General features: G+C 50.1%; 1 protein-coding gene across 1 annotated transcript in view; it reads right to left on the reverse strand.

Moving 5' to 3' along the window:
- ALDH1A3 (aldehyde dehydrogenase 1 family member A3) overlaps positions 1-20921 on the reverse strand; it is a 43603-nt gene extending 22682 nt beyond the window's left edge. The window contains exons 1-8 of the mRNA XM_059059588.2: positions 20709-20921; positions 15297-15401; positions 12828-12968; positions 8238-8367; positions 7850-7911; positions 5388-5516; positions 3712-3825; positions 1350-1452 (exon numbers count right to left, since the gene is read on the reverse strand). Coding sequence (XP_058915571.1) covers positions 1350-1452; positions 3712-3825; positions 5388-5516; positions 7850-7911; positions 8238-8367; positions 12828-12968; positions 15297-15401; positions 20709-20807 — 883 coding nt within the window. The 5' untranslated portion in view covers positions 20808-20921. The remainder of the gene's footprint in view (positions 1-1349; positions 1453-3711; positions 3826-5387; positions 5517-7849; positions 7912-8237; positions 8368-12827; positions 12969-15296; positions 15402-20708) is intronic.
- Positions 20922-22317: the final 1396 nt, after the last annotated feature.

Consider the following 22317-nt stretch of genomic DNA (forward strand, 5'->3'; position numbering starts at 1 on the left):
CAGGACTTAGTGTCTTTACTGCACTAATGTGCACAGAGACTTGTCACATCCTCACCTCACTTGCCCATGACCTCACTTGCTCACATGACCCTTATCAAACCAACCCTCAGACAGGAGTCCTGTGTTTTAGCTGTAGTTTTCTTCATTGGGAGGGAAAGAGGGTGAGCTGAGGTGCAGAAGGGGCACCCAGATATGGAGGCACAAGAATGCAAAACAGGAGTCTGGCTCTTTGGAACTCCAAATGTGGGTCACAGTGGGGCAATACCCAGAACTGTTCCATGTGGCTCCAGAGACCAATAGCAACACTGATGATGCTTCCATTAGGGAGCACCAAACCAGGCAAAAAATGAGCAGTCCACCTTCACACCCAGCTTCCCTTTCTTTCCTTGGGGCTTGTTTCCTCACCCAGTCCTCTCTTCCATTGAAAGCCAGCTTCAAGGAGTAGAAATGAAACCAGTTATTTACACCTTGGCGAGAAATTGTGCTAGGGTCATTTTTCTCAGGGATATTTGCAATTCCAAACTTATCTGAGTGTGGAGTGGAAGGCTTTGTACTCCATGAAAGGAATTCCTGGCACTAGTGGGCAGGTGGGGAAGGCTGTTCTTTAAGGCAAAAGTGTTTTAGTGTACTTGGGAAGTCACACCAAAAATCTGGCAGCAGACCATGTCAGCAGGTCGATTAATGTCTGATGTGGCCCTTTCTTCCCTCTTCTAGACATGACAACCAAGAAAAGTGTCTATTTTAATATGCCTCCAAGCTGCTGGGCAGGGAGGCTTTCCCAGGGAAGAGGTAGTGAAGGGAGAGATAGCACCCAGGCCAGCAGGATATCTTTAAGGGTCACCTGCCACTGGCTTCTGTTTTGTCAGGTCTGAGACAAAGAAGGAAGAAACATCTCAAGTCTTCGAGAGCCTGAAAGCATCATAGGAAGTACCAACTTGGAGGGTAGAATGATGAATGCTTGTAGGGGGAGCATATGCCCTGCTCCTCCTCCTCTTGGCCTTCCCCCTCTCCCCCGACACAGGGGGCTCTGGAGAAGAACCCCAGCCCACTTGTCATGACCCCAGCTCTGCAAGGACAGGGAAGGCAAACTCATGAAGGGCAGAAACAGGTGGCCTCTCTGGCTACCACATGAAACATGTCCTCCTCCAATGCAGCTTTCTACCAGCAGTAAAGCTGGTGTTTGGATCTCCATCTGCCTATTATTTATGGAGGGATAACCCGAGGTGGAGAAACATCTCCATTGTGTGTGTGCTTGTCTTTCTCAATTGGTTCTTATTTGGGCAAGGAAGTGGGGAGAGATTTACGGGTCCCGTAAAGCCCCAATAATGCCCAGAAGGGGAGAGACTCACGGTTGGCATCAGCACACACGATGCAGGGGTTTTTCCCACCAAGCTCCAGTGTCACCCTCTTCAGGTTGCTATGGGAGGCGGCTTCTTTAACCAGCTTTCCAACCTTCAGGATAAAAACCAGACCACATTAAGCCTCGTACACAGCTGGATGTGGCCCACACATTCTGGACAAGCCTGGAGGCATGAGTGTCGCATGGCCTGGGCTGCAGCCTCCCTACCCAGGCACCCTGGGCCTTGATGCTGCCCCCTGACTCCCCTGGCCTCTCCCAGCATTTCCTCTCAGGTCAGACCTTGAGATGGCTGGAATCCCGAATCTGAGTTGCTCCACATACTGGGGTGGACGGGGAGCCTTAGAAGGCCCAGTGACTTGCCCACGGCCACACAGCTGGCTAGTGGTGGACCTGGCTGTCACCTGTCCTGGTGCCTGTCCCTCCTGGCAGCAGGCTGGTCCAGCTCAAGGGACTAAGGGGAGGTGGGTCTGTGTGGTCCTTTGGTATAATCTGAGGGAACCTCTGAGAATTAGGGAAATAGGGGAGTTAAGCTTTAGGATGGGAAACACACCCTAAGACTGAGGGCCCCCAGGGGGTAGGGAGAGAATTGCTTCCCTATGAAGTAATGGAAGGACCACTCACCAAACTGCGATGTCCAACCTCCCACATGTACCTACCATCCCCTGCACCGCTAGAGGTGGGCTTGGCCCAGCACACAGCAGTGACTTGTTTTGGGCCGGGTGCCACCAACTTCTGAGTTGGAAGACTCTCAGGGACCAGTGTGCACATGGGGGCCTAGCACCAGATAGCCAGCAGGAGGCAGAGCTAGGCTCTTTCAGGGCTGAGGCTATTTCCTCAAAACTAAGGTGAGAGTGCATTTTTTTTAAAGTTTTTTTTTTTTTTTTTTGATGTGGACCATTTTTAAAGTCTTTATTGAATTTGTTACAATATTGCTTCTGTTTTATGTTCTGGGTTTTTTGGCTGCGAGGCATGTGGGATCTTAGCTCCCCGACCAGGGATCAAATCCGCGCCCCCCCTGCAGTGGAAGGTGAAGTCTTAACCACTGGACCGCCAGGGAAGTCCCTGAGAGTGCATTTTAAAACTTGGCCAGCTCCTGGGTGATGGCCTGAAGGAGGTATGGATGGCCTGATCCAGGTGATAAGGAGTGTCCCCAGGGAGAGTACCTGAAGCAAACCAGCCCGGTGATCTCTTGTGAGGCTGAGGCACAGCTGGGGGCCTCGGTGGGAAGCACCCCTCTTAGGAAGATGCCTGTCAGTTGAGCAATACCTGGGGTCACAGAAGCCGCCTTCTTGTGCAGGAGGCTGGCTGCCTGGTGAGAGCCCCACCCGGCTGAACCCATGGATAGCCCTGCAGTCACCTAGAGAGGGAAGCTGGGCAGGGGCAGGGGCAGGGGCAGGGACGCTTCTGCTGTTGGGTGAGAAGACTGGGAAGACATAGGAGCCGTTGGGGGGCAGGACCCTCTCTGCCCCTCCGTCCCCCTCAGTCCCCTGTCTTCCAGCTATTGTCCAGCAGCCATAGGAGTGGGTCTTGGGCCTCCAGCTGGACTAAACTAGGAGGGAGATGGGAGCACTTATTGCCTGGGAAATTTTATCCATTTATTTTTTTAAGTACAGAAGAAGTACTTTCTCATTAGAAATAATTCCTACATATAGATGTGTGTAAATTAAAGGGGAAAATTTTTATCTTCCCTCACTCTGTTAATGTCCCAGGACCTGCCCCAGAGGAGGCCACAGTAAGAATTTTTTGGGGAGTCCTTCCAGGCAATTTCTATTTCTCTACACACAGCCTTTTACTAATGGTATATACATATATATATATATATATATATATATATATATAGTATATACTTTCCTACAGTTTACTTTTTTGTGTGTGCTTCAGCAATAGATCATGGACAGCTTTCCTTATTGTAATGGCTGTAAAACATCATATAGGATGGATACAATACACTGGAAAGTATGTCCTTGAATGCTCATGAGAATAGTAGTTGCTTCAAAATGGAATTTCTGAAACAAAAGTTTACATTTTCAAATGTACTATCAGTACTACAATATTGCCAATCACCTTAGGCTTATTTTTTAACCTTGATTATGTTGTTTATCCTATGGATATTTCAATTTTTATTTTATCTTATCTATGGATATTTTCTTCTGAGGCTTCTGAGTAAATAAATTAGATATTTATTTAGTTTGGAAACTGGACCAGTAACTTTTTTTTTAACTGATTGCTAAAAAAATGTAGTATTTTTTTTAGCACAAATATGTACTAAAACGGTGTCATCATAGTTTAGCCTCTAAACGGAGAATTCTCAGCGACAGCCACTGTCCCCCATAGTCAGCGAGGAGGGTTACCTCTGTGGATCCAGTGAAGGCTATCTTGTTGATCTGAGGGTGAGAAGAAATTGCTGCTCCCACCGTGGGCCCAAATCCTGGCACGATGTTCACCACGCCTGGAGGAAATCCCACCTGGGAGGAAATTGAGATGGTGTTCAGAAGAGGAGGTTGGGTGAGGTCCCTGAGCAGAGCAGCACCCTCACCTGGAAGATTGGGCCCGGTTCCTATCGCCACCCCAGGACCAGACCCAGTCAGTCAGTGTGCGGGTGGGGCCAGGGTGAGGCACACACCCTCCTTCTGGGCGGCCCTGCCTACCCCGAAGGGCTTCTGAGCAAAACGGCAGTGGCCGTTTCATAGCCAAGCACCATTCTGTGTGTGTGTGTTTGTGTGTGTGTCTGCGTGGGTCTGTCTCTGTGTGTGTCTATGTTTGTGTCTATATGGGTCTGTCTCTGTGTGCCTGTGTGTGTGTGTTTGTCTGTGTGTTGCAGGGAGAAGGGACACCTTGGTCACAGTTGCCAACTCGGAGGTACCTGCAAAATACCCTTCCTGGGCTTCAGCTTTCATTTTTAAAATCTGCCCCATTAATGTTCCAAATGGCAATATGGTCTCATTCCCTCAGAATCCCTGCTGTTGAACCTGGATCACGCCGAGAGCCAGCACATCCTGAAGGTAGGGAGCGACTTTTCTTTCACACTCATGCTTGGTGCTCCCCATATGCTGGGTCCTCTTGATTAACCAAGAGCACCACAAGTGAACTGGTGGGAGATGCTGAACCACTGGGGCATGCTGAACCCCTGGGGGATGCCAGTGTCTTCATTAAAACACATTATTTTAGTAAGGCGAGATTTTACAACATCGTGCTTGAGTCTTTAGTTTTCCTAAACACTTTTTTAAACAGTTGTGACTTTAGAATGTGTAAGTCTCACTACTACGATGTCATCAGGTCCTATATCACGGGTCAAAGGAAAGTGGGAAATTGGTCAATTATTTGCTCTGCAGCCTTACATCTAAGTAATAAAGGTCTTGCTTTCCAGTCGTATTAGCCCAGCTGAGAAGTGGAATGAATGGATCTTACTTCCTATCCCTCTTTTCTTCCTGTTTCTTTTTAAAACTCTTTGCAACATACGAGTTGGGGACAAAGTGACTGAAACACATTGCCAGGTGTGTCTGGAAGGAGGTGTCCCTTTGGGCTGTTCATTTCCCTACGCGGTGGCTGCCACGGAGAGGACGGTCACCCAAGAGCAGAGCATTGGTGAGGAGCCTCGGGCTCAGCAGTAGCCCCTACAGGGGGAGCTGGCGAGATCACCCACCCACAAGAAGAATGGTCCATTTTGTACACCACACGTGCAGCGCCCAAAGAACCTGCCTCCCAAGTGACCCTCCTGTAAATTCTCTAGACAAAATATTTGGTCATAAACCATGGGTTTGAGCTCATAATAAGAGTAAAGTATTCTCTGTAGGATCAGTGGGAGGAACGGAATCTCTTCTAGCTCAGTGACCACAAGCAGGAGAGGGAACGAACAGCTGCCAAGTGAAACCCAGGAGGCATTCCCTTCCCACTCGGCCGGGAGCCGGCTGGCGCTGGCAAGCACAGCACAGCTCCATGGGGCAGACTTATCTTGTGACGGTGGCCTGTGTCCTGGGAGTGGCAATGTAATTGAGGACACAGAATATTTTGTCTTTGGATGTCTTACCTCTTTGATCAAAGAGCCGAGATAGAGGGCGGTGAGGGGAGTCTGCTCCGCTGGCTTCACGACCACGGTGTTCCCACAGCAGAGAGCAGGTGCCAGCTTCCACACCAGCATCAGCAGAGGGAAGTTCCACTGCAGCAGAACACAGAGTGGTTGGGGGGCCCAGATCCACTACTATGCTGTCCTGGAGGCCCTGCGATGCCTCCATGGAGCACTTGCTTTGCATGGTTTAGATTTGGGGTATAGGAGGTAGCGTAGGCATATGTGATGATCAGAACTGCATTCCTGCCTGGTGCCTCCTAAACTGCATTCTGGGAGATGCTGGTCATTGCAAAGAGGATTCTGCTATAAGTGTACTACCTTCGCCTCTTGGAGGTTTACAATGCCATCAGCATGTTACCATCTCCGAAAAGTCCCACAGAAACGAGCCCCGCCTCTCCTAAACGCAAGTGCCACAAGATCTCTTTCTCTCCTTACAGAACACATACTAACCCCCATCGAATGGGTATTTGGTGAAATACACCTTGGGAAATGCTATCTTGTCATCCTTTCACCCCAGAGGCAGGGATATCGAAATTGTTGTGACATCAGGCCTGACAAGCACTCTCGCCCCCTGAGAGTCCACTGTGTGCCAGGTGCGGTTCCAAAATCTGAACTCATTTGATCCCCACACACTTGCGTGGGGCAGTCATATTACCACGCCTGTTGACAGAAGAGGGAACTGAGGCACGGAGGAACTGTGCCTCAGACGAAGGCCAGGATTCACAGCCAGGCTTCTTTCCTCCACTACACTGCTGCCTAAGTATCACCGTTTTTTGTTTTTTTTTGGTTGGTTGGTTGGTTTTTTTGTGTGGTACACGGGCATCTCACTGTTGTGGCCTCTCCCGTTGCGGAGCACAGGCTCCGGACACGCAGGCTCAGCGGCCATGGCTCACAGGCCCAGCCACTCCGTGGCATGTGGGATCTTCCCGGGCCGGGGCACGAACCCGTGTCCCCTGCATCGGCAGGTGGAGTCTCAAACACTGCGCCACCAGGGAAGGCCTAAGTATCATCTTTGATGAGACGAGATGAAACCGAGCATCTTCAAGAGCGCAGTTAGCTTGATTCTAGCCCTGCCTCACCTCCGACCCCGCAAACAGTCCGTTTGGCTCCTTATACTCCAATGATGTCCCCCCTGCAGGGCTGACCAATGGCTAGCTGGATTTCTTCCCCCAGCTCTGTCTGGAATTCCTACCACTAGACAACAAATATAACATCCCATTTCCCAGGGGCCTGTGTGGTTGGCTAATGACAGCAGGTGTTGTCTTAGGGTTCCCCCGATAGTGATCGGGGTCCCCTCTTCTTCTGGATCCCCACTCCTTAGCACATAAATGCCATCAGTTCTCCTCACCTACAAGCAAATCTACAACTTCTCCTGGCCGCTGCCTCTAGCAGCTCCCTTCACTCTCACTGCAACTTCTGGAAGGGCCATCCCCACATGCCCAGTTCCCTTCCATTAGCCCCAACTCCCCTGATGCCTCTCTTGGGGAGCACATCTAACAGCTGTGTTTCTGTCTTTTTGAATTCCTACGTAGGAGATGACCCCATAGACTACAGTCTCTTTCTGGAAATGTATTACGTCCCTGGGAGGCCCCTGACCCTGGCTGCTCAGACTTCTCCATGGGATTCCCTGGTGGTCTGTGGGATTGGCCCCAGGCCCTCTTCTTTTCTCACTCCACACCCATCTTTAGGTGATCCCTCCCAACTTGATGGGCAAGAGCACATTTGGCCTGACCATTCCCCGGTTCTCAAAACTGGTTGCTGAAGGACACGTCTGCCTGGCCCCTACAGAGCCCTTCTCCAGCCCTCTTCACACTGCCGCCCACCTCCCCAGCTGGTGCAGTGGCCTGGTGTTTCCTCCAATAGATGGCAGCATCATAGTATCCCCAGCACCTGCCAGACTCTCCACGGCCCAGTGAATAAAGCCCTGGGCCCTGGGAAGCAAGGCATACTGGATGCTGAGCCAGAACCACCTGCTGGCTGCTCCTCCTCTTCCTCACTTTGTCCCCACCTAAGCTCTGACCTCACCAGCTATCTTGCTACTGCCCTCCAAGTAGTCCAGACACTTCCACACCCTCACTCAGGCCACTCCTACTGCTCAGAAACCCCTTTTTCCTGTTGAACAACTCTTTCTTATCCTCAAGGCCCAGATGAGAGACCACTGACCAAGGGGAGCTGGCCATCCCTGACCCCTTTGATTTGAATCCATGTGTCTTCTGTTGCACTCCTGGAATCAGCCCCTTGAGAGTAGGCATGGGGTCTGATCCATCTTGATGACCCTCAGGCACCAAGCTCCATGCCACAGAGCAAATGTTCAATTAATACCAGTGCAAATGAATCAAAACCCACTAGAAATTGGTTCCAAAGGCCACAGGGGAATGGGGTGGGATATATACAGATCTATCTAGAGAAGTTGCCATACTTACAGGAGTGATGGCCCCACACACACCTATGGGCTCGTGCCTGGTGAAACACACAACGTTGTCATCTGGAAAAGAGATTAAACAGAGAAGAATGTGCTCGCATGAAACTAGGTTAAGGATCTTAAGGAGTAAAAAGATAAGAAAGAAACCCAGAAGTCCACCAAGTGTCAGCTCTAAGTCCTATCAGTTCCACAATGAAGCGATTTTTAACTCAATTTCAAAAGTAAAATTCTTTAGAGGAAGGATTGACACAGTGCCATTTCCTTTTTGGGTGTGGGAAGGATGCTCTGGGGAAAAGACTCGGGGTGCTCTGAAGAGGCTAGCTAGAGGAGTGAGAAGACAGAACCCCTAAGAGACCCCAGACGAGGCTGAGAGTCCTGAGTTGGCTCACCTGTGGGGATGGTCCTGCCCTGTATTTTGTCTGCCCACCCTGCAAAGTATCGAAGGGTTTTGATACAGCCCTCAAGGTCGATGAAAAAGGCGTGAAGGAACGGCTTCCCTGTGTCCATCGTTTCCAGGGTCTGCAATAATAAGACAACATATTTCTAAGACACAGTTTTCCTTTTAACAGTCAGGTTGTTAAAGACAGGGCAGGGAGAGAGAGCAGAGTCTTAGAACATTGCTCTCAGTACCTCACAGCCATGGGACTCATCAGAAAGCAAGATACCTCATTTAAAATAAGACCTGTCCCATGCTGTCAAGGACTGCTTTTCTTTCAAAACACCTCAGCCTGGAGGGTTGGCCAGAGCACAGGCATGGGTCCCCATGAAGGACAGCGCGTACAAGGCTGGTTTGGAGCCTCACTGGGAAGGAATACACCTCAGCGCTGGTCTTCTGTCATCTGTCTGGAGTGCTGTTGCCCCAGCAGTGGGACCTGGACAAATGGGTTTGTGCGCTCTGGGGAGCTCTCAGAAGGTTCGAGGACTTGGAGGGGGGGTGGCTGGGGAGGGGCCGGCTCCTCTAACAAAAGAGAAAGGGGGATGCAGGTTCCTTCTCTTGGCCCTGCTGACCAGCACAGCTGTGGAAAGAGTGACAGGGCCCAGAGGGGTCGTGCCACCAGCACAAAGACACACTCCGAGCTCCTCCCGCACTGGGCTGCCAGCCGGATGCGCTACGCGGTGGGAAGGGAGCATACTGGCCTTTGGTGGTGAGGGGCGACTCCTCAGGCGAGCGCACAGCCACTCAATGGCAGGGATTCTTTTCTGTTTCCAGCCGGGCTGAAGAGAACCCCTTTGTCCTTCAGACAAGCGGCCCCAGTTGAGGCCAGCACTGAAACCTCCCGTCATCCATGGCTGCAGGAAGTGGCCACCCTGACACATAGCCCAGGGCAGGATTCTCATTTTAGAGTCACTGGGCTGAGAGAATGATTTACAAAGGAAGAGAGGCCCCTCCGTGTGCACTCGCATATGCCTCATTTCCGAGATGGATGGCTCTGCTCCCACTTCAAGGTGCAGACACAGGGGCTAACAGAGCCCAGGAACTCATCTGTGTTATCCAGAGGGTAGGTAGCATGGCTGGCACTGAATTTGGGGCGTCTCACTTTCAGTAAGGGCAGTGACTGCTTTTTAGGCCGCTGCCCCTGGACATTTGCATCTGGAAAGGATGTAGGATGGCCGCATGAATGGCTGGGGCTACTCTATCTTTGCTTCAGGAATGAACCAAGAATTCTCTGAACAGGAGGCAACCACTTTCCTAGCTGAGTGGCCTTGGCAAGTCCCTGAATCTCTCCCTACCTCAGTTTCCTCATCTGCAAAACAACAACAATAACAGTAATGGCACCTACCTCATAGGATTAGTGTGCAGGTTAGAGAGAGGAGTCCTATACATAAAGCACTAACAGCACTGTGTACCCACAGTAACAGCCACATCCACTGTTCAAATGATGATAATAACAGCTCTGACTATTGTCATCATTTTCCCTTTTAGGGACAGACAGGTGCTCAACAGTCCTCAGCTGGGGACAGTGAGGAGACAGGGCTGTGTGTTGCTAGAGATGACAGGGCTGGTCTGGGTCTGGAGTGTGTCTCACCCCTGGTAGATGCTGTTCAGGGACCAAGTCAGAACAACGTGACAGCCAGTACACTGTACCTTTGGCTTCTATTGATTTACATTCCAAGTTGGAACTTGCATTTTCCCAGGGGAAACCCAACAATTGCAAATAATGCCAAAATTCTCCAGGGCCCAGCTGCTCCATACAGCATCCTCACGTCTGTCAGTGGAACGGGGAGTTTACTCTTGGCCCTTTTCTTGGATGGGAGAGAAAGGCAGGAGACTGGGACAGAGCTTTGTGGGGATGTGCGAGGCCTGGAGCCACTGCCCACATCCAGCCCTGGCTTACCCTCTCTGGCTGGATAAACTAGGACAGATTACCTAAACCCTCTGAGCCTCAGCGTTCTCCAAATAGGATAATAAATACTACAGGTCAAGTGCCCACAATAAGTCTTGTACATGATGAGCATTCAACAAGCATTGACTGTTTTTTATTATTAACTTAGTCACGTTTGCTTACTGGAATGACAACAGGAATTTGCCAGGTTGGTGTTATGGAATCTGTCCAAGCAAAACTGGGTCACAACAGGTTTAGAAAGGAAGTTCTTTAAAAAAATAAAAATCAAAAAAGATTCACAGGTGAGTACACAGGCCTGAATCTGAGAGATGAAGTGTTAGCTACTCATTGGGACTTTTATACAATTATTGTGTCTGGACCATGTGGGAACCACAGCTGCTTGTAAGTTTATTTCTTTTAACATTTTATGCCTTTTGAAAAATTAACACATGGTAACCCTCAGATACTAAAGAATGCAGGAAAAGTGCTGTGGGACATGCCTCAGACGCCCCAGCACCAAGGCTTAAATGAGGGGCTCAGAAGTGGGGCTCTGCTTGAGAAGAGAGCAAACAGGGATGGCCCCTATTTAGAGGCTCCCAAGATGAGCGCCCGAAGTGCCAGAGTCTGGGTCCAGGTGTTTTAGTGAGGGAGAGAGAGAGCTCGGGCTGCTGGATCTGCCACATGGTCTCCAAACACTGAACACAAAGTAATCGCCCAGCTCTGTCAAAGCCACCAAGCTTGCAAGAGAACATGACGGAAAGCGGCACTTTGTGCGGGAGAATGCAGGAAAACGCCATCAAGGGCATGCTTTCCCGTTATGTGGTCTGGGTTTTAAAAACTGTATTTGCCAATCATTTTCTTGTCCCTTTCACAATGTGGCAAAGAACTGGATCTTATTTCTTGTGGGCAGCGAGGTCAGATGGCAGAGGGGACTTGCTCTGTGTGCTTTAACACCAGTCTTGCCAGGACAGCCAGGAGGGCTGAAGTTAAAGGTGGCCTTGCAGCCACTGCTCCCCAAGATGATACTGACACTTGAGGACAGGGTGGGGAGGGTGCCCAGGCACATCCTCTCCCGCCTGCTATTAGTCCTCACGGACATTGCAGACCGATGAGCTCATGCTGGGTGAAAACAGAAATGTTTTTGAAGAAGCCAGTTTGGCAGCTTGAGAGTTGAGACTGGCTTTCATTGCAGGAAGAAACCAGAGGCTCTGAGGAGAGAGACACTAACCCTGGGAGGGAGCTCTTCTCACCCGGGGTTCGGGCTGGCCAGCTGGGGAGGGCAGAAGGAAGGTGCAGTTCTCTCTGTGCAGATGCACCCTCAGGGCAACACACCCCAGATGAGCACCCGATATGTAGTTTCTCCACCCTCCACCCCAAGACACACACTCAGGGTCAAGAGCAATTTCAGAGTCCTAGCTGGCACTGACCTCCACACAGGTGTCCACTTGACTACTCATTCCCAGCATCAGATCAAGAAAGGAAAGAACCATTTTTCTAAATCAGAGACCAAAAAGGAGATTTCCTTTCCTACCAACTGGGCCTCCAGGTCTGGGGCAAGTTTTACACAGGAGTCTGAGCCATATGAGGGCTACGTGTGCAGGCTGCAAAGGACCTCAAGGCACAAGGGGGCCCCAAGATTTCCTCTGATCAAGCACCCACCACAAGACCAAAAGAAGGTCTGAGGATCTCGTTCAATTCTGTACTTACAACTCCTAAATGTCTTCATAGCCCATCTCATGAGAGCAGGCCAACCTCATGCAGTGGGATGAATAAAGATCCCCATTTTGCAGCTGAGGAACTAAGGTGCTAGAAATTTGCTGGCCAGGAGAACACGTAGCTGAGGTTAGAACCTGGGTCTTCAGATAGCATTAATAATAGCTATCATCTATTTAGTGCTTACTGTGTGACAGGGACTGCTAAGAATTTTAAATGGATCATTCTCACAACACTCAGATATCATTATTCATGATATTGTCCATGAAAAAACATATGCTCAGGGAGATTAAGCAACTTGTCCAAAGTCACACAGCTAGTAGGTGGCAGAACTGGGGTTTGAACCTAGGTCTTTCATACTCTGAGGTTTCCTATAACTAGGTTATCCTGCCCTCACCATCACTCCACACACACTCACCACTGCCCATTTCAGGGGTGAAACGGGTGATTTTTAAGCTATATGGGGACACTTTTTCTGTTAAGTGGTAGCATTTATTTTAACAAGTATTAGAAAAAATATACCAGCACATTAAACCTGTAATTTCTTGGATACTGTCACTTAGAATGAGGTTAAATTTCACTTTAAAAGGAAGTTCATGTAAGAAAACAAGTTAAGTTCATAGCTGTGCAGGTGGGACCAGGATATAGCCCAGCCCAGCCTAGCTGTCTGTGAACATCTCAAGTCTGGGAACCACTAATGGAGCTGAACTTCCTCCAGGCCAAGAAGATGAACTGCAGGGGACAAAAGTCCGACTTCAAAACAAAAAGTATGCGTCCAGTAGCATAGACGTCTGCCTATGGCCGGAAAGCCACACCTCAAAGGACCAAGCAGTCCCACCGCCACACAAAACAGCACCCTAGGTCCTTTCTCCCACACTCTGAGGGGGGGGGCCCTCGGAGAGGCCGGCTGGCCCCATGCCTCCCCTGTGTACATGTACTCACGGCCAGGACGGCGCGGTCCCTCTCCACGAGATCCGCCAGTTGGTGCAGCAGCCGGCCGCGGCTCAGGGCATCCAGCCGGCGCCACGGTGAGCCCCTCTGGAAGGCGGCTTGTGCAGCCTCCACGGCCTTGTCTACGTCGAGCTGCACGGCGGAAACAATAGAGAGAGTGTGTCACCTTTCGCAGAGTCTCCGCCCGCTGCAGAGGAAGGAGGGGCGGCAGGCAGCTCAGAGCAACAACAAGGTTTCCAATCACTATAATGGCTGGGGGCTTTCAAGTGGTATTTTTCTTCTTTATATCTTAAGTCTTTCAAGTTTTCTACAATGCCCAAGGATTAAATATCCTTCTGATTATACAAAGCGTTTAAAATAGTCATAAAACCACTGACCTTAATTATTTTTCTTGATGATCAAAGTAGGAAAAGATCATCTACTTGCTACCTCAGTTTGGATACAAACACACTCCCACAGCTCACCAATTAGGTGGGAAATGTCTGTCTTGGCATTTTACTCCAGCTGAGGACTGCAGTCCAATAGCAAGAACGGGGCTACGAGTCCTCCTCTGGATCTCAGAACTGACCACATTGAAAAAGTCCCTAGATGGAGAGGATCAGGGACTTTTTCTCCCTTTAGCCTCACCTCACCTACCCCCTGGGGGCAGAACTGTGATGATTTTATAGAAAAAGAACTGGATCATCTATGCACTGATAGAAGAATTACAATCAAAACTTCTTCTTTACCGGAAAAGAATGAGAGCTGTTTATACCCATTCTTTTTTTTTTTTTTTTTTTTTTTTTCTGTACGCGGGCCTCTCGTTGTGGCCTCTCCCGTTGCGGAGCACAGGCTCCGGACACGCAGGCTCAGCGGCCATGGCTCATGGGCCCAGCCGCTCCGCGGCATGTGGGATCCTCCCAGACTGGGGCATGAACCCATATCCCCTGCTTCGGCAGGCAGACTTTCAACCACTGCGCCACCAGGGAAGCCCTACACCCATTCTTTTTAAATTTTTATTTATTGTTATTTTTTATCCGTGCCACGAGGCATGCAGGATCTTAGTTCCCCAACCAGGAATCAGACCCATGTCCCCTGCAGTGGAAACGCGTAGTCCTAACCACTGGACAGCCAGGGAATTCCCTGACACCCATTCTTATGTTCAGAAAAATGGGGTTTGAGGCTCTGGTTGCTGATGGGCAGGGGCTCACCCCCCAGGCCCCTCTGAGCCTCTCTTCCTTAGGGAGGTGCAGCCAGCAGTGGACACCTGGCACCAGTCAAGAGGGACACTCCACCAAGATTCTGTGTCTCCAAAGTGGGCTTGGAGGTGAGCAGAAGCTTTGGCAAGGGAGATAGCAGGACTTTGAATTCCTTGTCCCAGGCTCTGGGGTGGAGGCCAGGACCTCTCCAGCTGCAGGAACAGGGCAGCCTCTGTCTTCTGGTGCTTGGAACAGTCACTCGGACCATGGGACGAGCCAGAGCCGGGGGCAGGGATCTTACTCCCCTCCCTGATACCTGTATACTGCACCTGGGAGTCCTGCTCAGCATCATGCTCCACCCCTACACCTTCACATCTTCACAGGAGCTCCTCAGTGCTAGTATCTTTGTCAACAGAGCTTAGCATGGGGCACTGGACATGGGAGGGTATGTATAGGTGGAAACACTGTGCATTGCATACCTATCACAAAACCATCACTAGTAGGATCAAATTCAAGCCTCTTTTACACATGTGTCATTCACCCTGTTCACATTCTACATTACCTACACACTTAAGAACATCAGATGAGTACTCCAGTGGTTGAGGAGAGGGTTACGTTTCCCTTCGCTCCTTACAAAAGCTGTACCTTCAACCTTTCCCCCAGTGATACATATTCAAAAGATACTTTATGGTTTGAAATGTATCAAGGACACATCCAGGAGTCCCTAAGCTTTATATATAGTAATATATATATAATATAATGTACACATATAATGTAGCTTATAAAATATACCCTGCACTATCAAATAGGGTTATAGACTATAGCTTTACAAGATAATTTAAGTTTCTGGTAGAAAAGAAATCTGGCAGTTGCATGACATTATTACCTCTGCATGACTTAGCAAGTCGTTTTTCCTTCAAGTCTTTTTTTTTTTTAAGTGTCTCCTGCTAGAATGCTGCATTTGGTGAAACACACCAGCCGGAAATGCTTTCTGGAAAGATTATTTAATGCCACCAGTATCAAACAGTTGATAAAAACCTTTCCTTTAGCCACGTGATAAGGATAGCTGACGTCATCCTCATAGATGGAGAAACATCTATCAAAGGAGAGTGACTCTGCAGCACATCGTCCCTAATTGATCCCATTCTGGGCCAAGTGTCTGAGAAGCAGCTCACTTAGGTCCAACCTCAGTGTGGGCCAGTTCTGACTTATAACTCAGCTGAAGCATTTCCTTTTCCTCTAGTGATCTGTAATTGAATTACTGGAGGGGGGGGGCACCCACCTTATCTCCTTCTTCCACTTCACATATTTTCTCTAGAGTTGAAGGGTTATATGTGGCAAACTTTTTTCCACTCTTGGATTCGTTCCATTCATTGTTGATGAATATCTAACCAGGAAAGGAAGTTGTAATGCATTAGGCTTAAATCAAAATCATATAATTCCAACATACTGAGGACCTTAGGTAACGTCTTTTCCTTCCGTCCCTCCAACCTACCTGTCTGCCTTTTTTATAGGTAGGACCTGGAAGGGGGATGGAGCCACATGCCCAACCGGGAGCACACTCAGAATTAGAATACAAGTCTCCTGACTTTTAATACATTTTCAGAGAACTACATTTTATCACAATAAAACTAATTTAGAATTTTTTTCTAAAATGTTCTCTCTCTTTTTTTAAACAATAAGATGGATTCACAGAGAAATAGCAGGGTTAGATAGTTACATAAAGGGTATAAGTTAAATTTTACACACTCAGCAAGTTTGGGGGAAGATTAAATATGCATATATATGTACATATATATACATATACATATGTATATGTGTGTATATATATATATGGTGCCAAGAAATCTACCTGTCCCTGAAGAGTATGTCAGCAGTGAGCACTACCTTCTCCCTCCTTCCTGCTGCAAGCCCCAGCTAGATCACCAAGGAACTGGCATTATACAAGGATCTTACTATAACCCTTTAGCCCTCATTAATGCACATCAGCCCCCCTCCCCCATTCCCTTTAAAATGTCTATTTTCATGTTGGGCTTAATAAAAGCCAGTATTAGAATACAAAGATAAATATCTGTGTTAGGAAATGTTCTGCTTATATTAACATATGTAGCAAATAACGGCTTATATACAGAACCAAAGAATTAACTCACAAAAATCACTTAGTTCAGAGACTCAGTTATCTAGAACACAGCCGAGAATAGCGACATTAAAAAGAAAAAGACATCATGAGCAAACTAAAAAGAATTCACAAGTCCATGCACTGAAATGTGTGTACTATTTACTGTTAGTTTACCCTAAGTTCTAACTGCCTTAAAAAAGCATTAAAAGAGATGGCTTTTGGGAAAGAACTAGGAACAGAGGTGACAGATAATACATGTTCTGACAGAATGGAGGTCCTGGCTACCCAGTGAGAGGACAGGCAATCTCCTGCTGTACCAGCTTGGGACAACTTTGTCATCAGAGCCCATCGCGGCATCAGAGAGATCCCAGTCGCAAACATGACTGATACGCTTTAGAAGCATTTCCATAAGTAAAATGCCATCAATAATTTCTAAGTGCAGAACTAGCTCATCAGATTCCATCTCTATATCTATATGCATATGTTTATATGCACATCTCTATATGCATTTATTCTATCTCTATATCTATATGCATATCTTTGAGTCATTTAAAGGGAGAATTGCATCACTACAAGGATTAATTTCAATGACTGTGAATTTCATTCATTCGGAATACTTGACTCCCCAGTGAGGATGGATGAGAGGGGAGCCAACTCATCCAGTGTGCGACCTGACTATGTTCTCTGTCCTGGGCTGTCCTGTAAAAAATCCTAAGCTCAGAGGGAAGGAAGCCCGCTCTGGGAAGCCAATGGTACACTGTTTTGATAACTCTCCCTGGAAAGCAGGGAAATTTGAGTGCGGTGGGGACAATGCACAGAAGGCCAGCTCTGGCTGGGCAGGTGGGCAGAGGGCCCCTGCCTCCCTGTGTGGGGTCCAGAGCTGAGAGCGACCCTCGACCGTGGGATGTGCCCATCTGAATTCTGGAAGCTCAGCGCCTTCAACGTGAGGCCAGGCCCCCAGGGAAGCGTGCGGAAAAGGCCAGGCTACAATTACAGGTTTATTCTTCCAGCTGAAACCAAATCCAAGAGTTCACTTTTGCCATCCAGCAAGCAATCACTCGGTAACAGTGAGAAATTAATAAGTAGAGAAGAGGAGTTAAGTTAGCGTGGGGAGGAAAGTGCAGCCAGGAAGAGAGGCCCATTTGTCGGAAGATGAAATTTCGTGGGTTAGATAATAGAGACTGTCAGTGAAAACTGCTGATTCTAGGACCTTCCTGGTATCAATTCCAAGGAGGAGGGAAAATGAGAAGGTGGTAGAAGAGAATATAAATAAGGGGATAAAAACAGATTGCAATGATCAGATGTCTGTTATACTTCATCTCCAAGCATGCTCCTCCAAAAAAAAAAAAAATTGGTTGTTCATGACATTGATCCATAGTCCTTTCTAACCAGCAACTTAAAAAAAATTCAGACTGCTCAACTCTACTCATATTTTCCCATCACAATGTTTCTAATTTAGCAAAAATTTTTTATTTATACTACATTAGTAAGTAATTTTGTAAGTGATTTCCACTGTTGCTTTTTCTCTCCAATAAAAGAAAACAAAAACACAAATGAGGAAGGGGTAAGTGTGGCCTACCAATTATGCTGGCTGTATTGTTTTGAACCCCAAAACAGGAAAATGGGTCTAGAAAAAAACTGTTCCCCTTGACTTGTGAATTGGTATGAAACAAAACTTATAGAGGAATAAAATTATGATACATTGAGTGGATGGGACTCACATTTTGAAGGAATAGTATACTATCCAGACTGAGCTGGAAAACCACAGCTATTGTCAAGATACAGGTGCCCCAGAAGAGGCGAAGGTGGTGGTCACACCAGTGAGTTTTGCTGACGCCACTTATAGAAACTTCCATTGGACCTCAGCTATACTCAAAAGGAGCATATTTTCAGAAAAGGAAATTTGAGTGAATTTTATTTTTCATAAAAGAGATAATAAAACCCAGTGTTTTTTTTTTTTTTTTTTTTTTTTTTTTTTTTTTTTTTTTTTTTTTTTTTGCGGTATGCGGGCCTCTCACTGTTGTGGCCTCTCCCGTTGCGGAGCACAGGCTCCGGACGCACAGGCCCAGCGGCCATGGCTCACGGGCTTAGTTGCTCCGCGGCATGTGGGATCTTCCCAGACCAGGGCACGAACCCGTGTCTCCTGCATCGGCAGGCGGACTCTCAACCACTGCGCCACCAGGGAAGCCCCCCAGTGTTTTAATGAGCCAGAAAATCTTAAAAAATAATTTCTGCTACTGGAAGGAAAGGAAGGGGTCCTATGAAGTAAAACGGGCTGCTACCCTCTAGACCTATGTGGGGGTTTTGGGGGGGACCCCCCACACCAAAATCACAGAGCAGAGCCCAGTGTTAAAACATGAGAACAAAGGAACTTCGTCCTTCTGGAGACTGGACTTACCCTGGGAAATGGTCCCCCAAGGCTGGGGCTCACTCAGACCCACCATTTCCAGCTTGTCCTCCATTAACAAGAAGCACCATGAGTCAGGTTTGAAAAATAACAGACTCTTACTGCTCACACACTCTACAGCCAGGGGGCCTCGGGGGCCTCGGGGGCCTCGATACTGTAGTTCTGTTTCTCCCGCTTCTTTCCTCAGCCCTGTGGGCTGCCTCTGCAGCCAGGGGCTCCCTAAGCATTGCTTGCCTGGGCTCCCCACCCTCAGTCACAACCACACAGGCTGCCCCAACCCCACAACTGCTAGGAGGAGACCTCTGTGGAGGTGGGCCTGGAGCAAGGACAGAGAGGCAGAGGCCTTGCCCTCCAGAGGAAAGGAGGGTACAGCAGCCGACTGTCAGGCTGCCGCAGTCATCATTGCCTAGGAGCCACTATGGATCCTGGCTCTCCAGCCCCCTCCATCTCATGCCCTTCCCTCAGCCTTAGTCACAACCCGGTTCTGTTCCACTAAGAAGAGGGGGCACCCAGCAGGACAACAAACACCGGTCACTCTGTGAATGTGCTAAAATCCACCTCTCTCCCTAAGGGCTGCATTTACACTTGTGAAGGGGCAGAAAGAATTGCAGACAAAGTGGTAACTTTCCATATGTGGCTCCATTGCTCTGATAGCACTAAAAAAAGGTAAAAAGAAATAGGAAAATAATATATGTAATTTCTGGTTTCTATACTGTTTTTTAAAATCCAATAAAACAAAACACTACTATCAACAACAACAGGTGACCACCACGAGTGTTGGGGGCTAAAAAAATTTAGGTACTATTTTCACTGTTCCCAGAATATGAGTTGGAATTTGCACTCTGAAGCTGATACTACTTAGGAAACTACATTAAAAATAATCTCCATCGAAGTGTCTCTGCTGATTATAGAGCCCTCTGGAAACAGTTAATTTTAATGTCATGTGATCAGAGGTCCAGCCGACAATAAGTGCCAAGAGATCAAAATCTGAAGGCCACACATAGTGGCCTACAACTTTCTCTGCTTGATTAAAACTATTTGAGAGACATAATTGCTACTTGTGAAAGTAAAATTGATGGAGGAATTTTCTAAGTGCTGTGTCAACTGGAGTTGGGGGCAATGGATAAGATGCAAAAATAAAAGGAGACAAACTTGGGGAAAGTGAAGCCAACCGTGGCTCTTGGCCTGCATCCCTGAAGTGCCCCCAGCGCCAGCCCAACGGTCTCCAAACAGCCTCGGGGTGTCTTCCCACCGGAGGCAACACGCTCCCCGCTGGCAACGGAGCTCCCAGCCCTACCCAGCCCGGGCTCCAGGCCTCGCCATCTTCCCTTCTGCCCTAGGCAGGTGTTCTCACCGCTTGGCCGGTGCTCCAGCCTCCTAGCCCACAGCGCAAAAAGGACAGCGAGACTCGGGACTCCGCGGCGCGATGGGGCCCTGCCACCCGCGGTTTCCCAGGCCCAGATCTGAGGGCATGATCTGCCAAGACCAAGGTCTCTGGGCTCTGGGACAGTCTCATCAGTGAGCACCTTCCTACTAGCCCTCGTTCTACGGGTAAGCTGGTAAGAGCTAAGCACGGGAGGTGCCTGACTTCACTCCGCTTGCTCCCGCTGACGTTTCCGGACACTTCCCGAGGCAGCCTGACCTCTCAGGTCCGCTCTTGGTGTTTTTTCAGGCACCCTCTGACCTTCTCGAAGTCCGACCCCTTCAGCCCCGGAAACTACGCCTTAGGGTCTGCGGGAAGACCACCGCGCCCAAGTCACGGCTTACCACCGCTCGCCTTCAAAGCGGGCCCTGCAGGGGCACGTCGGGGCCGCAGCGGGCGTCAGCCTGGCACCGCGCGGCGGCTGCAGAGCCTCCCTCTCCCGGTTTTCGCTCCCGAGAGCCCGTCTGGGGGTGCGGATCTTGGAGTCCCTTTAGGGGTGCGCGGTGGACTCCCGCCCGGGATGCCCAGTGCTGAACGCTGCTTCGGGAGGGCCCGGCTGAGTGGAGAGGCTCGAGTCACAGGAGCGCCGGACGAACTCAGCTGAGGGCGCGCCGCCCCAGCTCCCCGCACTCTCGGAGAGGAGCAGCAGGGCTCCCGGCCTGCTGACCCCTGGTCCCCGCCACCGTGGCCAGGCAGCCCAGCGCGGAGCCAGGCGGCCGTCGGGTGGGACGCGGGCCCGTCTCACCTTGGTGAACTTGACCTCCAGGTTGCGGACGGGGCGCGGCAGGGAGGGTGACTTCCTGTCCGGCTGCCCGTTCTCCACGGCCCCGTTGGTGGTGGCCATGGCTCCTTCACGCTCCCGGGTCCGAAGCGCCCGAGTCTTCGGCGCCTGCTCCGGCCTGGGCGGTGCGCAGCCTACTCACGGGTGACAGCTCCGCGCCGCTTTATGGAGCGCCCCACGCCTCCCGCCCGAGGGGGCTGTCTAATTGGCTGCAGGACGGGAGGAAGGGAGGGCGGGCAGGAGGGGAGGGGGCCGGCCCGCCTCAACCCACCCCGCCCGCCGCCCCTGCGGGAGCCCGGCCACCCCCCGCCCGGCCACCGCGCCGCGCGCTCCCCTCTCCGGAGGCTGCCCTTGGAGGAGCTCCCGAAACGCCGCCGGGCCCCGGAAGTCCCAGGGCTCGGGCAGCGGGCCGGGGCAGGAATCGGGGGCGCGGGGCCGCAGCGCTGGCTGGCGAGTCCGCCCGCGGCACCTGCCGCCCCCGGCCCGCTGACGCTCAGTGCACTCGCCCAACTTCGGTCCGCGCCCCGCGCTCCGGGAAGGCGCGCCCTACCCGCCCGCCCGCTGGGGTCCTTGCGCCGCGTCCGGGGTCGGGGACCCCGCGGGGAGGCCCCGCGTCGCCCCACACGTGCCTCGGCCTAGAGTCCAGACGCCGGGGCCAGGCTTGCAGGACCGACGCCTGCCGCGCCCCACTCGGCCCGTGCCGGGACTGCGGGCAAGTGGGCGCGGAATCTCCCCCGGCCCTGGGCGTCACACGCCGAGGGGCAGAAACCAAAGGAAAGGCCTTCGGCCCTTCCTGCCGCGTGCTGTGGTGTCCCAGCGCGGCGGGACCCCTGACCGTCACAGGCTCACAGCGGGCTCCAGCCCGAGGCTCTGGGATGCAATTGTTCTGATTTTTTTAAAGGCATACATTATACCTTATTTTTTTGAAAAAAAAAAAATAAACAAAAGAGAAAGCACGAGAGATCTTTGCAGCTTTAAGTGTTGAAGCGCTTATGGCATAGGTTGCTCAACTTGCCAAGGAAGCACGTCCAGCACCTCTCAAACGTTCCACCAAAGCCAGGGACTTGCTCCAGTTCCTATCTGAGACATGGAAGCGGCTTCTCGTGTATGTCATCCCTCAGGTTTCTGGAACGATGAGGTGGGGCATCAACTGGAGGACAAAAGCAGTGGTTTAATCCCCAGAACCCTCAGCCCCTCAGTCCATTTCCTTCTGTGAGTAATCTCAAGTGCCAAGCAATGCGGACACTCCTTACTGTCCTGAGGCTCCTTCTGTTTGTTTTGGGGCTCTCAGTGTCCATCTCTATCCTCTCTCTCCTTCCTCACTGCAATGCTGCTGAGAGTCCTGGATAGTGGAATAAACTTTTAAACTTTGGCAAACCTGTCATCAAAGCAGCTGCCTTCTGGGAATGAAAGGGTCCTATGCTGTTGTGACTTAGAATGCACAGGTGAAGCAGGGAAAGGGGATAATGGGTCCCCCGGGGCTGACCGACATCAGTGAGTCTGTTCTTGATGCCAGGTTTACTGACACTGATGAGTCCCAGAACAATGCTGTCTCTTTCCTTAGCTGCTCCTG

Source organism: Kogia breviceps, chromosome 3 (assembly GCF_026419965.1).
Source record: "Kogia breviceps isolate mKogBre1 chromosome 3, mKogBre1 haplotype 1, whole genome shotgun sequence".
Taxonomy (NCBI): Eukaryota; Metazoa; Chordata; class Mammalia; order Artiodactyla; family Physeteridae; genus Kogia; species Kogia breviceps.